The sequence below is a fragment of the Cervus canadensis genome, chromosome 19 (genome assembly GCF_019320065.1).
Source record: "Cervus canadensis isolate Bull #8, Minnesota chromosome 19, ASM1932006v1, whole genome shotgun sequence".
Lineage (NCBI taxonomy): Eukaryota > Metazoa > Chordata > Mammalia > Artiodactyla > Cervidae > Cervus > Cervus canadensis.
The window spans coordinates 1380069-1395450 of NC_057404.1; the positions used below are offsets into that span (position 1 = coordinate 1380069).

The following is a 15382-nucleotide window of genomic DNA, read 5'->3' on the forward strand; positions in this document are numbered from 1 at the left end:
CAGGAACAGCTCAAGGGTGCACTCTTTTGCCACTTTGATTTAACATAGTATTGGAAGTCCTAGCCAAAGCAATCTGACAGGAAATGTAAATAAATTAAAGGCATCCAAGTTGGAAACCAAGAAGTTAAAGTGTCTCTATTTTCAGATAACATGGTACTTCATGTAGAAAATCCTGTAGAATCCTCCCCTAATTATTTTTTTCAGTAAAGTTGCAGGATATGAAATCAACATGTGAAAATCAATTGCATTTCTATGTATTAAAAATGAACTATCTGAAAAAGAAATGAAGAAAACAATCCCATTTGCAATATCATTAAAAACAATAAAATATCTAGGAATAAATTTAACTAAAGAGGTGAAAGACCTCTGAAAACTGTGTCATTGATGAAAGAAATTGAGGAAGACACATATGAAAGGAAAGATATCACATGTTTATGGATTGGAATAACTTAATATTATAAAAATGTCTGCCCTTCCAAGTGATCTATATAATTTATGCAATCCCTCCCAAATACCAATAGTATTTTTCAAAAAAATAGAAAAATAATCTTAAAATTTTTATGGGAACTATAAGGACCATAATTACCAAAAGCAGTCTTGAGAAAGAACAATACTGGAGGCATCACACTCACTTATTTCAAACTGTATTATAAACCTATAGTAATCAAAACAATATGTACTGGCATAAAAACACACACATCAGACCAAGGGAACTGAACAGAGAAGCCAGAAATACACCTACACATATATGATCCCATAGTTTTAACAAGGGCACAAAAAACACACTGGGGAAAACATAGTCTCTTCAATAACTGGCATTGGGAAACCTGTATATTCACATCCTAAAGAATTAAACTAGAGCCCTATTTTATATCACTTGTCAAATTTAACTTGAAATGGATTACAGACTTAAGTGTAAGACCTGAAATCATGAAACTCTCCTATAAGAAAACATATGGAAGAAGCTCCAAGTTGTTGGTCTTGGCAGTGATTTTTTTAAATTTTGACACCAAGCCACAGGCAACAAAATTAAAAAAATACAACTGTATCAAAAAGATTCTGCAAAGCAAAAGGAATAAAATGAAAAGGCTACCTGTGGAATGGGAGAAAATATTTGAGAACCATATATCTAAGGGATGTATATATAAGGGATAATATACAGGATAAGGGATTCCCTTGTTGCTCAGCTAATAAAGAATCTGCCTGCAATGCAGGAGACCTGGGTTCGATCTCTGAGTGGGGAAGATCCTCTGGAGGAGGGCACGGCAACCCACTCCAGTATTCTTGCCTGGAGAATCCCCATGGGCAGAGGAGCCTGGCCGGCTACAGTCCATGCGGTCACGAAGAGTCAGACACGACTGAGGGACTAAGCACATACAGGCTGAGGGATTCATACACAGGGAATACAAAGAATTTATGCAAGTCAGTAGCAAATAAACAACCCAGGTGAAAAATGGGCAAAGAATGAGGATAGACATGTATCCAAAGAAGCTGTACATATGGTCAGTAGGTACATGAAAATGTGTTCAGCATCGCTACTTAGGAAAATGCAAATCAGAACCACAGTGAGATATCACCTCACACATGTTAGGATGAGAGAGAAGTTGCTCAGACGCTTTACCGTCTGAGCCACAGGGAAGCCCCGTGTTAGGATGGCCACTATCAAAAAGGCAGCAGAGACCCAGTGTCTTGGAAGATTTGGAGGAAAGGGAACACTAGTGCACTGATGGTGGGAATATACATTGGGTTGGAAAACACTATAGAGGTTCCTCAGAAAATACAGATGGAAATATCATATGATCCAGTAAATCCCATTTCTGGGTATACATCCAAAGGAAACAAAATTAGTATTTTGAAGAGATATTTGTACCCCCATGTTTATTGTAGCATTATTCACAATAGCCAAAGTGTGGAAATAACCCTTCTGTTGACAAATTAATAGATAAGTAAAACGTGTTGTATGTTCAGCTATAACAAAAAAGGAAATTCTGCCATTTGGGCCAACATGGAAGAACCTAGACTGCATTATGCTGAATGAAATAGTCAGAGAGAGAAAAACAAATACTCCATAATCTCACTTATAAGTGGAAACTGGAAAACACACACACACACACAACTGAACTCATAGCAACGGAGAGTAGATTGCTAGTTGTCAGGGACAGGGGATGGGGGAAATTGAGAGATGTGTATTCAAGGATGCAAATTTCCAGTCGTAAGTTTTGAAGCTCTAATTGATAGCTTGTTGTGTATACTAACAATTCTGTACTGTAAACTTGAAATTTGAAAGTAGATCTTAAATGCCCTCATCTCTCTCTCTTCTTCTCTCCCTCACACACACATGCACGCACACACACACACACACACACACACACACACACACAGTGACAACTATGTGAGGTGAAGGATGTAATTATTGTAGTTCATTTCGCAGAGTATACATACATCAAATTGTCACACTATGTAACTTAAATTTATGTAATGCCATATGTCATTTATACCTCAATAAAACTGGGGAAGACAAAATCACAAAAAAATCTCAAGCAGAAAGAAATCACCTATAGATAGAGAATGTGGGATGGCAGAGAAATCACCTATGAGTAGTTGGGAGAATAGATAGAGAATGTGGGATGGCAGATGCATTGTGGAGACACCATTTATGGAGATCCTATGAAGAAAAGTTGAGCTATGATAGAGGCAGTTTGGATAGAAAGAAATTAATGAATTTGAGATGTTTTTAGGATGAAAATTTAAAAGAATCCTGTGCTGTATTAAATGTTTCAAGGGAGTTGAAGGTATCAAGAATCATTTCTAAGTTTAAATTGCTCCACCACATGTGTGGAAGTAATCTTTGCTAGGTTAGGAAAAGCATTAATAAAGACCAGGTTTGAGTGTGGAAGGGAATACACTTATACCTGTTGATTTTGTAGACATCAAATTATTTTTGGATTATTTCATAATATCTTTGAATTTGAATTATCTTAGGAGAGATATAAAGAAGGCAGTTTAATGTATTGCCCTGTATCTAAGAAGACAGCTTATATGTGGAGACATAATTTGGGAGTCATCTAACTGCCCGTTGATGGTATGTTTATTAGTGTGCCTAGGAGTACCTAGCGAGTGAGAAAGAGCATATAGATCCTTGAAGTACTCCTTCACGAAGGACCTATTGGAGAACAATGAGTTTGTAAAGAAGAAATAGCCATAGAAATAGAAAGAAAACTTAAGCGATATTATAGAAGCTAATGGAAGAGAAGGTATTCAGAAGAGGGGTGCATCATTGGATTTTATTGTAGCAGAAAAGTCAGGAAAAGGGATTTACTATTATCATTTTAGAGACATAGGAGCCATTATTGCTCTTTGTAATATCTATTTATATTGAATGAGGGGGAACCAGATGGGGCACAAGAGAAAAAACTGGAAACTCAGGAATTTTTCAGGGTTCATTAATTGTTTGAAACTAGATCTCTTTTCCATGGAATTTAATCTGTATATGATCAGACCTGAAGATCACCTTTAAAGAGGAAATGTTTGAAAACTAAATTTTAGTCTTGCTAGTTGGAGAAAAACCCTCAATAAAGCTTTCTACCACCATTCCTTTACATCTAGTTGAGCTTATTTATGAACTTTAGCTCACTCATCCATTACTCCAGGAAGCTTTTACTGAGCTCTTTGGCTGGCGTCTATGCCTTTTTTTTTTTTGGTGGCTTAGCATCTTGATCATATCTGTTATAGAACTTTTCATATTGAAACCTTATCATTATCTGTCTTTCCCACTGAGCATTCTTGGGAAGAATGGACCTTTCTGATCCATTTTTGTAACTCCAGTGTATAGCAGGCTGCAGTCACATAATAGGAGCTTAACTGAATCATATTTAAGCACAAAACAGTGGTAATACTATTTAGGATTTTCTAGAGGATCATTTCATTATGCAAAAATCTTGAAATGGAAATTTTCAGTTCTGTACATAAGCAGCAGAAAGAAGAGTGTACATGCTCCCATCCTCACACAGTCTCATTGCTCCTTTTACTGACTTCTCTGTGCCAGTGCAACACATTTATTTGAAACTTTTGATAATAGAAATAAAATGTTATAGATGGAAAAAGCTAGAGAGAATCTAGTCCATGGATCCCTGTCATTTAATGACTACACTGCTGTCTCCACTCCCTTTCCAGTGGACCTGCATTTGGATCAGTTTTTCTCTCAGTCGAGTGGAGGTCGTGTTTGGTTTTGGGTTTGTTTGTTTGTTGTTTTGGTGTGCCGTTGCCCATTCAGTATGCATTCCACCTTCTTCTGGTAACAGCATCCCGTTGCTTACTCAGTGTCCTGATCTAAGGGAGGGCAAAGGATTCATTCCTGTGTCTATGCTTTGATCTTTGTGCCTCTTTTGTAAATAGCTTACACTAGAAAAATGCATACATGTGTTTGATTCTCCCTCAGTTAGATGTGGATTCAGGAAAGGAGTAGCTTAATCTCTGTATTTACTCCACTCTGTCTTCCTGTTGCTACCCATGTTTTTCCTTAACATTTATTTATAGTACTAAGTCATGAATGACCAATCACCAAAAGCTGACTATAAGCATTAAATATCAATTTAAAGTGATGTCTGGGTCTTTCAGATCTTATGATTTGGATTCAATGAATGTGATAAAATACATAGTCTATATAAGAAGCCCACAGATCCTCATCAGCTAGGTTCTAAGCTATATATAAATTATGGAAGTGAAAGTGAAAGTCACTCAGTCCTGTCCTACTCTTTGCTACCCCATGGACTGTAGAATCCATGGAATTCTCCAAGCCAGAATTCTGGAATGGGTAGCCTTTCCCTTCTCCAGGGGATCTTCCCAACCCAGGAATTGAACGCAGGTCTCCTGCATTGCAGGCAGACTCTTTACCAGCTGAGCCACAAGGGAAGCCCACATAAATTATATGTATAATCAAATTATGGCCTATTTGCATATTAATCTTACTTTTCGAGTTAACAGATGTTCAAATTATTTAAACTATGCCAGGTTAGTTTAAGAATGCCCACTTAGTCTATGAAATTTTAGACTCTGTTAGATTAAAGAAAAAGAAAGTGAAAGTAACCTCTTTGAAACCAGAATTCTAATTGGAAACCTTAAGATTTCAAAACAAGAATCTGTGTTCTGAATTTCTATTGCATGTGCTTAGATGGGTAACCTCCTTGACTTGCTTTCTTCTTTAGCCTTTTTCCTTCAGGGATTTAAAAGAAAAACTGAAATGAAATATCAGTTCACTGAAGCAGGCACCGTGCCCCAAGGTTTGGCAAAATGCATCCTGTCTTACTGTGTCTTCTGAGGCATCTGCAGGGGGAAAAAAAAAAAAATCAGTTTACTAAAGTCAGCCCTTCTGGCCAAAGTCTTTCTCACTTCCAAATAATGAATTCTAAATGGAAAGGGAAAAAAGTAGAATACCAGCATCTTGTTAAAAGTTTCCAAAATTGTATGAAAGCAAAAATAAAAAAATACATAATACTGAAAGGACTGGTAAAAAAACAACTTGCTAAGTGATCACAGTTACTACTTGAGGGCTGTGAAGTACTCTTCTCATCAAATGATATTTCTCTGCAAGTGCTCTGTAAGTTGCCCAGGTGATGGCAATAACAAAAGTCTTTTTCATAAAGGTTGTATTTGCAGATATATTTTGAACAGAGTTTAGGAGGACAGAGATAGTCCAAGTAGGAAATAAAATCTGGATTTTTCAGAAACAAGGATGAAAGAATTATTTCTCAGCACTCAATATTTCCAATCTAAATGTGGATATGATCTGAATTAACTTCTGGAATAGACTGTTACTGCCCTAATTTTTGACCAGTAGCTGAAAACAATTTTCATGAAAAATAGAGACACTCTTTCAAAACTCAAATGTGGTTGATATCTAAAAGTTAAACATTAAGATTTTAATTTTTCTCTACTTTTATATGAATATGAATAAATAAAGACAAGAATACCTTGCAAGTTTTTATTTCAAGACTTAAATGAAAGTTTCACATTATGCAAAGAGGGGTCATTGATGCAACTCTAATGGCCATTTAGGAATCTTAATCTTTCTGCTCATAGAACGTTTAATGAATAAAGGTAGATGTAGAAAGGAGAAAAACACACAAAATATTAAAACTGCGGAAGTCAAACTCACATAATGAAAGCTAGAGTTAACTGCTGAGAGTGTTAAGATAGGCCCAGGCTAACACACTCTACACTCTCTTGAGTCGTATGCTGCAAGTCCCCACAAGGAAGTGATGTAGTTTGCAAGATGCCTCCTGGAGCTATTAAACCATTTAAAGTGAGTACAGTGAGGTAACAGCATTGAAAACCAGAGACATCCTTTGGTGTTCCCCAAAGTGTGTTCTGGAAAACACTAGTATGGAAATATGCTCCAGAGGAAGAAAGTATGGCTGGCTCAGCTAAGTTTGGGAATCTCCACATGGCGTTCCTCTCAGAGAATCACGGTATGCCTTAGCACCATGCAGGTTTAGGAAATACTTTAGTAAGAAAAGAGTTCGACTTTATTACCTGCATATTTCCCAAACTTAGATGACACTGAAGTCGTTTAAATAAATAACACTCACTAGCATCAAACAGAGCTACTGAAATGGGTATATCTTTGGGGAAATGCTGATAGAAGGTCACTTTACTACTGAAATCAGCGTCAGGCAAGTTGAGTTAAAAGATAAATTTTGTATTCCAGTCACTTTTAGACTCACTGAACCAGCCCATTTGCTATATGAACACCACCAATTGATTTTTATCAACATCAACAGTAGAGTCATCCTTGCAAGCTCAGTCCTGCTCGAATTTCTGACCCACAAAACTGTGAAGTATAATAAAATGATTGCTAGGTTAAAAAAAAAATACCATGGAACTTTTCTGGAACTACTAGGGTTTCAGGGCTTCCCTGGTGGCTCAGCAGTAAAGAACCTGCCTGCAATGTGGCAGACTTAGATTTGACCCCTGGAAGAGGAAATGCAACCCGCTAAAGTTTAATAAGAAAACAAGATAAAGTTTAACAGAGAACAGTCATGCCCCTGACTTGTAGTGTGGCATGGAGAAGAGCCCCCAACCGCTCTGTAGCAGTTTTGTTGTTACGCGTAGCTGTCAGAAAGGGAGAAAGGAGGATAGATGAGAGTGCTTTGTGACTGTAGAGAATATAACGGGCACTTCAGGAGTGAAGCGTGTTAATGTGATCAGTTACATAAAAGGAATTGCCTGAATGAACACTGTGGTTATTCGGAGGATGGGTGGAATTGAGTCCTTTCAGCATCCTGTATAAGATAGAAGCAGTCTCTTCACTTTGGCTGTGAGAAGCACCACCTGAGGGAGAGTACAGACCTTCCGTCCCTTCACTCTTCAGGCAACGTTTGCCGTTCGCGGGCATCGACTGGCAAGTTGTCCAGTCTGTCATGTCGCCCTCCCGGCACGATCATCCACCACTGTAATCTGCCTTTGTGTTTGTTCAGGTGACACCCGTCTGTGTCCCTTTAATACAGTGACATAATCCACACCCTTAAACGAACGGCTGCACCATCCGTTGGTTGAGTGACTCAGGAGACGATGTCGTTACCTGTGAAGTAGAGCTGTTGTTCAGCATTTCCTTCGGTGGCACTGCTTCATGTAGGGTTCCCAGATCTCCTGTCACACAAAGGCTGAAGGCTTAAGTAGTTCTGATGGGTGACACCACATCGTGTACACTTAATCCCTCCTTGAGCAGCCTAATTTTCTGAGAAATACATAAATGAACGAAGACACTGCCGATTCGCTGCATTTTCATTTCAAGACAATTACCTTTTTACTGTTTCTTATTTTGCATCAGCATTCTGAAGCTGTCGAAGAAGAGTAGAAATAAAAGGTGGAAATAAAACTGTTGCAGTTGAGTAATGGAGTCTAGGAGCCTTCGCTTTGAAAGAATATTATTCGCTATACAGCAGAACGCCTGTGTTACTCGTGCTTTTAATGTTTTTAAATGCTGCCGAATGTTTTGTTGACTAATGTGTTCACAGGGGTTCCCTGCAACTCTTTCAGGTCACTCAGGTGCTGCTTCTAAATTACCCTGGTGCTGAATTCAATTAGTACTGTACTCTTTCAGTGGCCTAAAAGAATAAATGTCTTCCTAAAATGTTTTTCTCTTTGAAAGGTCTAGAGTGTTAGGGCTGAATAGGACCTTAGAGATTATCTGATTCAGTGTTCCATAAACTTGTCTGATGACAAGATTCTCCTGAGAACTTGTTTTCAGAAGTAGAGATTCTCAGGCTTCTTCCTTGGATACTCCGCTACAATATATTTGACATGGGGCCCAGGAATCTACATTTTGTAATGAAGATTCCAAATAACTAAGGCGGGTTTGGGAAAAGCCAAATTAGTTCCACTTTTTAATTTTACGGATGAAGAAGCAGATGCCTAGATAGATTAAATGATTCATCTAAGTTATACTGCACAGAATATTTTGAAAAATTGAGATTAGTTGAGGAAAAAAGTTGTGATGGGCAACTTACATGCATCTCATAGTAGAGAATGTAATTTATAATTTAAGCCTTCTGTGTTGAATAGAACAGCGCTGTTTAGAAGATTGTGGCAGTAGTGATGGAAGACACTTGACCCTGTATGTGTCAGTGGTGCTCAGGAATGGTTTTGCCCCACAAGTGACATTTGGCAATGTCTGGTGTCACAGCTGAAGAAAACGAGGTACTGCTGGTGTGCAGTGTATAGAGACAGGGATGCTACTAAACACCCTGCCACACACAGGACATCCTCCTACAGCAGAGAATGATTTGGACCACAATGTCTATAGTGTCCAAGTTGGGAAACCCTGGTATTAATTGCTTCTTGAGCATTATCTCCCTTTGAGATACTTAATAGTCCTACCTGGGCACATTTGAGAAGTAGGATACAGTTTCCAATTTTCTTCCTGAAATTAGAAAGCCTTATACCAAAGTTAAGCAGGTCATTTATTGACCCATGTCAGGCTATTCTTAGGCTGGGTGAAATCGTTGTTGTTTTTTTTTTTTTTTAATTTTAGGACCATGCAGTAAAATCCTTTTAGGATTCTTTCTCTTTCATCTACTCAAATATCTATACCTGTCATTCCTAGTACACCTCAATTATGTCTGCTTTGACCTTTCTGCATTCTGTATCAAGAATTCTAATTCTGTATCACCCAAATTCTAGTTTCATGGGATCAGCTAAAAGCTACAGTGTCAGTGTCTGCTGAGTTTTAACAGAAATTGAGACAGTTTTGGGCATAATCTTAACCTAAAGGCTAAGTGAATAGAATACACAATTTACTTAGAGTAACTTATTTTCAAATCAGTATTTGATTTCAAAAAAATCAATGATTTTTTTCCCTAATATGTCTCAATTCTATCTCCTCTCTGTCTCTGTTGTCAGTACTTAATTCATATCCTCATCATCTTTTTAGTATACCATTGAAAGAAACACTTAACTAACCTCTTAACTTTTCTGCCACTTTTGCTGTTTTCTTACCATTTTTTCACCTAATCTATTTTGTAAAGTGTTTGTTCCTCCAGATTTTCCCCCACCTTAAATTTTTCCTGATTAAACCAATAGGTAGTTTCTCTGCATCAATAGAGTGTTTCTCAATTGTGGATTACATATGGAATCTTTTTAAAGAGGAAAGAAATCATTTTATCTCAACTGGTATCTGCTTAAATTATTTGATTGTAAAATCACATGTATTTATGTATAAACATAAAATCAAATTCTTCTTTATGTTTAAAGTTTAACACAACTATGAAACCAAAACGAATTTTCAAATTAAAAAAGAAACCAAACTATTCGACAAAGAAAATTCAAATTTGCAATATAAGTCAGTAAGACAGTTAATATTGTCCTGAAATGGTAGCATTGCTTTCAGCGGCCGAGTGTTCATTATTCTCAGGTGCCTGTGCTGTATGGTAAGCTGTGGGTGACTCTGTTCATCTAATTCTTTATTCTGTCCCTGAAATCAGTGCATTGTTTAAATATAAAACCTGCCTCTATTCTTTTCATATTAGCCCAGGACAGATAAATGTACATGAGTGCAATCGAAATGCAAAACAAGGATAAACACAGGTACTAGAAATTGATAAGCTACATCAGTCAATTCTCATATTATTTTCTTGTATTTCTTCATATTGTATTATTATAAGGGGAAAAATCACAGAATTAAGAATTCTTGTTAACTTACAGGAAAGACTTTGTGTTTGAGCACTGTTTCCTCAACAATGGGAAAGACTGACCTATAGAATTGAGTCCAGTTGCCACAGCAAGGCATTGAAGTCTTCAGCACCCACTGCGGTCCTTCCCTCCTCCCTCCAGGCTCAGCTGCAGTGTTTGCTGTTTGAGTCGTCATCACTTGGTGTTGCTGAGCGCGTCAGACGCCCCGCTCCGTCCTGTCCCCCACTCTGCGCTTCTGCTGGTGGAACTCGGTCTACATTCTTTTCCTGCCAGTTTTGTTTCTTACGTTTCTTTTTTTTTTTTTTCATTTATCTCTATTAGTTGGAGGCCAATCACTCCACAATATTGTAGTGGGTCCCGTCATGCATTGACATGAATCAGCCATGGAGTTACATGTATTTATGTTTCTTAATCATCCTTCAAGATCAAGCCTAGGTGTCTTCTCCTCTAAAACCATTTCTAGAACCCCAGGGTGAGATGTGCCTGTCCTCTGTGGATCAAGGGTACCCGGTGACCTTCCCTAAACTGCCTCCTCCCTTGGGACCGTGCTCTGTCCATCCCTCCCTCTGTCAGAGCTGTAATAAGAACAGAGATGGTACCGCTAGCCCAGGTCCTGTCACACCAGGGGTCACTCCAGAAATACACAGGTATGTGTATGTATGTATGCATGTATGTATTTATAGTAAGCTGAAGTGACCCGTTTTCAACTGAAGACCTGTCTCTGGTAACCAGGCTAGCTTTTGTTTCTTTGTATGTATGTTTGTTTCCAATGCTCAGAATTGAATGTACTTTAAGACAACATGGCATAGGTGAAAATGCACAGTATTTAAAATCAAAGGACTTGATTTCACATCTTGCCCTGTCATTTGTTCCTGTGTGTAAGATGGAGATAGATAATCACCATCTCATACTCTTTTTACAGATGTGCAAAATTTTGGCATAATATTTGTCAAACAGGCATATATGCCATAAATATTAGTTTGTTTCCTATGTTATTGCTTTACTTATTTTTATGGGCTGTAGTTATTTAAAGTTATTGTTAGCAGTGAAGTTTCAAATTTATATACCTCCTTATTATAGTTAGATTGAGGTCCAGTATTAGTTATTTTTTCCTGAACTGTGCTTCTGCTTTACTGTATACAATAGATGGGACAATCCATCTTTCCTTTTCATCCTCACAGGATACCTCACTCCCTTTAACTATTTATATTTATTCAGAACATATTTTTTTTTCTTTTATTGCCACAGGCATGAGAGAACCTCTACTTTTTTCTTATTACCTAGAAAAATCTGTCTTCTCCCTTCTCTTTGCAGTCCATTTTCATCAAAAAGCATCTACTTTGAGAAGCATTTTCTTTACCTGCATTATATTATTGAATTTTCCTTTTTTATGCTTTCATACAGTTATTGGAATCTATAGCTTCAGTTCTTCGGGTAATAGGCTTAAGGCTCTTAGATAACACAAAATTTATTGTAAAAGTAAGTCATGTGGAGTTCAGGAACATGGAAAATTTCTCTAATCAGTGGGTTCCCAGCCCTTACATGTGTTTTATAAACAAAAATAGATCAAAGGTAGATATGAAAGCGATGGATTCTGATTTAGCTGATGCTTACAAGGAAAAACAAAAAAGAATGAAAAGGTGGCAGTTTTTTTTTTATTATAGAATGAAATGACTGTAACTACATAAAGCTACAGAAAGCATTCCTAATATGAAATTCTTATATTTCTCATTTCTATTTCTCATGTCTATTTCTCATTTCTATTTCTCATGTCTGTTTCTCATTTCTATTTCTCATGTCCATTATGTCTCATAATGGACACTTACTGGTACAAGAAAATTCAGACTAGATGGAAAAAAGTTTCACAGATATGGTGATAGCCAAAGGATGAACTAAGCAGCAAAGGGATGCAACCCGTGTCACTAGAGACAAAGTATTTGAGTTTCAACTTAACATTGAGAGGATAGGAATAATGAAAGCAGTCTGTCATAAAGCAGCAGGCATGAATTGATGACCCCAGGAGACCCTGTGATCGCAAATCGTTCTCTAGCTCTGCGCCTTCGTGAAGACTGGAAGTTCTGTGTTGGGTTAAGGCTGCGCCTGCCATACTCTGATCCATTCCACCTTCAACCACCTCTCTGAACGCCTTTCAGATTAAAGCTGCAGTGCTTTTTGGTGAAGAGAGTCATGACTAACAGGAAAAAAAGCTATGAATGCTTGAAACATCAGAGGAAATGCATTTGGTTCTGTTTTTACACTGTTTGTCACAGTCACGAAGAGTACCACTTTACCATCTGGTAGGAAATAAAAGAGAACCTTAGGGTCTTGTTTTCTAAGTTGGGAATAAAGTAATTTGAGTTGGAAAATCTCAGTGAACAGTTAAAAGTTTACGAGTACTGACCTCAGGCCCTTTTGTACCCATGTTGCCTGTGTTTGGGGTGCAGTTAGCATATGTCATTGCTGAGCACCGTTTGACAGCTTGCACGGAGAAGAGAAATGAACAGAAAGGACTTCTCCTTGCATTTCTGCTTTTCTAGCTCTTGTTCAGCATAACTATCTGTTTGAAAAATAGAATTATTAGGGCTATTACGGTTATGTGCATCTGATTCCATGATTTGGGGTCTTGTTCTCAGTTGATTTTAACTTCTTATGAGAAAACCAATGTTCGTTTATATTTCAGATTGACTCAAAAATGTTTTTTCTTAATTTTCATGTCAGCTACTGGGTATGCAAAATTACATTTTTTGCTCTTGAAGATTTTTCAGATTATTGGAGGAGAATATAAAGATAATTCTTTAAGAGAATGACGAGACAAGCCACAGGCCAGAAGAAAATATTTGCAAAAGACATATATGATAAAGGAGTATAGGTTCATTGCAACAAATATAACGAATGGGCTATGCTGGTATAGGATGGTAAAGGCATGCATGCGTGGAGTCAGGAATTATATGGAGACTTTATACTTCCTTTTCAATTTTTTGTGAACTTAAAACTAAAGAAATTAAGTTTGTTTTTAAAAATGATTAAACCAATGCATCATGCCAGATGGTATGAAAGAAGGGTTGTAAGAAGTATAGAAGCCCAGAGAAGAGGGTCTTATTCAGCCTAGGGGGGTTTCAAGAAGACTTCATAGAACCGATGGCTTTTAGACCGGGATTTAAAGGTAAATGGAAGTTGCCCTGTAGGAAAGTGCAAGGCAAGAATTACAGGTAGAGGTGAAGAAATGAGGAGGAGGTTTAGAAGGGAGGAGAGGAGCAAGAAAAAAGATATGATGTACTTGTGAATGCCTTGTAATTCTGACTGAAACTAGAGTTTTACTGTAGACACAGGCAGGTCATTGGACTAGTGGGGCATGTTGGAAATCTTAGCCATTTTATCAGCTGGACATTTTTGTCTCAGTTTGCCAGCTGGACATTTTTGCCTCAGTTTGCCATTGAAGAAATTAAGGCAAAAAGAACTATATGAACTGCCCAAGTTCATATAACTGATCAGTGGCAGAGCTAAGACTCAGATCCAGACGTCATGATATCAAAACTCACCAGCCTGGCCATACTGCCGGAGGCGGTGTGGGGACCTTCAAACTGGGAAGAACTAAATGTAGATCAGATGTCATTGTCCGTTTTTTGTTTTTTCAGGTTTCTTTGCAAGGAAATAAACCAGCAGCTTCAATCAACTTCAACTCTGTCATACCTTCATGATGTTTCCCTTGGTCAGAAATGCGCTAAGTGCTCTCAGGATCCGAAGGATTCAACAAATTAGACAGAGTCACTCAAAACACTCACCAGATTTTCATGACAAATATGGTGATATCCTACTAGCCAGTGGAGCCTCTTTCTGTCTTGTTACATGGGTATTTCTAGTCACACAGATTGGCATACAGTGGGGCCGTTCCCCTGTTGGCAGAGTTACCCCACAGGAGTGGAATGAAGAGTAACCATCACAGTTACTGTAATACAGAATTGTTTCAAGATCAACTTGTTAATTAAGCACTCTGTTGCTCATTAAAATATAGCATACTTGAAGAAATAAAATGCATGTGAAACTGTTGAAAAGTCATTGAAAATAGTCATTATTGTGCGTGAAAGCAAGGCAGTAGTGGTATGTAGATTCCAGGGCATTATGAATAATAAATATGTGAAAGTAGAATTAGTGAAACATGTACTTTTCTGGTTTAATGATTTACATATCCTTCAGCAGATATACATACACAGGTACTTTACAAAGAGGCTTCCCAGATGGCACTAGTGGTAAAGAATCTCCTTGCCAAGTGCAGGAGTGCGGGAGACTTGGGTTTGATTCCTGAGTCTGGAAGATATCTTGAGGAAGAAATGGCAACCCATTCCCATATTCTTGCTGGAAGAATGTCCTGGACAGAGAAGCCTGCGGGGCTACAGTCCATGGGGTCGCAAAAGAGTAGGACATGAATGAGCATCTACACACACACATACACTTTACAAAGTTAATTGTCTGGCAAATCTTATTAAATCTTACTTTAAAACAATTTATAATTGACCATTTTTCCTTCCCTGATCTGAACCACCATACTTTTACTGGGATTATTATTAAAACTTCCTAGCCTGTCTCCTTTTCTTTACACTTGATGACCGCCAAGCCTGCCCTGCACCCCCCAACCCAATCACACACTATTTTAATGACAACAGCAAGAGTGATCATTTTAAAACATTAGTCTAGGTGGGCTTTGGTGGTGGCTCAGACAGTTAAGAATCTGTCTGCAGTGCAGGAGACCTGGGTTCAATCCCTGGTTCAAGAACATCTCCTGGAGGAGGACATGGCAACCCACTCCAGTATTCTTGCCTGGAGCATCCCCACGGGTGGAGGAGCCTGCAGGCTGCAGTCCGTGGGGCCGCAAAGAATTGGACACGACTGAGCGGCTCAGCAGCACGCAGTGGCCCTGCTCCTTTCTTCAGAGCCCCGCGGCTCCCGCTCCCTCCAGAGCACCCGGGACCCTGGAGGCTGCGCTGCTCGGCCCAGCCCTGCGTCGGACTTCTGCATTTGCTCTTTGCTCTTCCTGGAATGCATTTCCTCCAGACCCTGTGTGACTCGCTCCATCACACGTTTCCTTGGTTTTGTTTGCATACTGTCTTTTCAGAGCAGGCCTCTGACTACACTTTTGAAAATTGCAAACCCTGCTTAGACCAACTTTGTTTATCCTGTCTACTTATTTTTCCCTATA

General features: G+C 38.4%; 1 protein-coding gene across 1 annotated transcript in view; it reads left to right on the plus strand.

Moving 5' to 3' along the window:
- LOC122422191 (cytochrome c oxidase subunit 7B2, mitochondrial) overlaps positions 1-14240 on the plus strand; it is a 126477-nt gene extending 112237 nt beyond the window's left edge. The window contains exon 3 of the mRNA XM_043438500.1: positions 13824-14240. Within this exon, the coding sequence (XP_043294435.1) occupies positions 13883-14122 (240 nt within the window). The 5' untranslated portion in view covers positions 13824-13882 and the 3' untranslated portion in view covers positions 14123-14240. The remainder of the gene's footprint in view (positions 1-13823) is intronic.
- The last annotated feature ends 1142 nt before the right edge of the window (positions 14241-15382 follow it).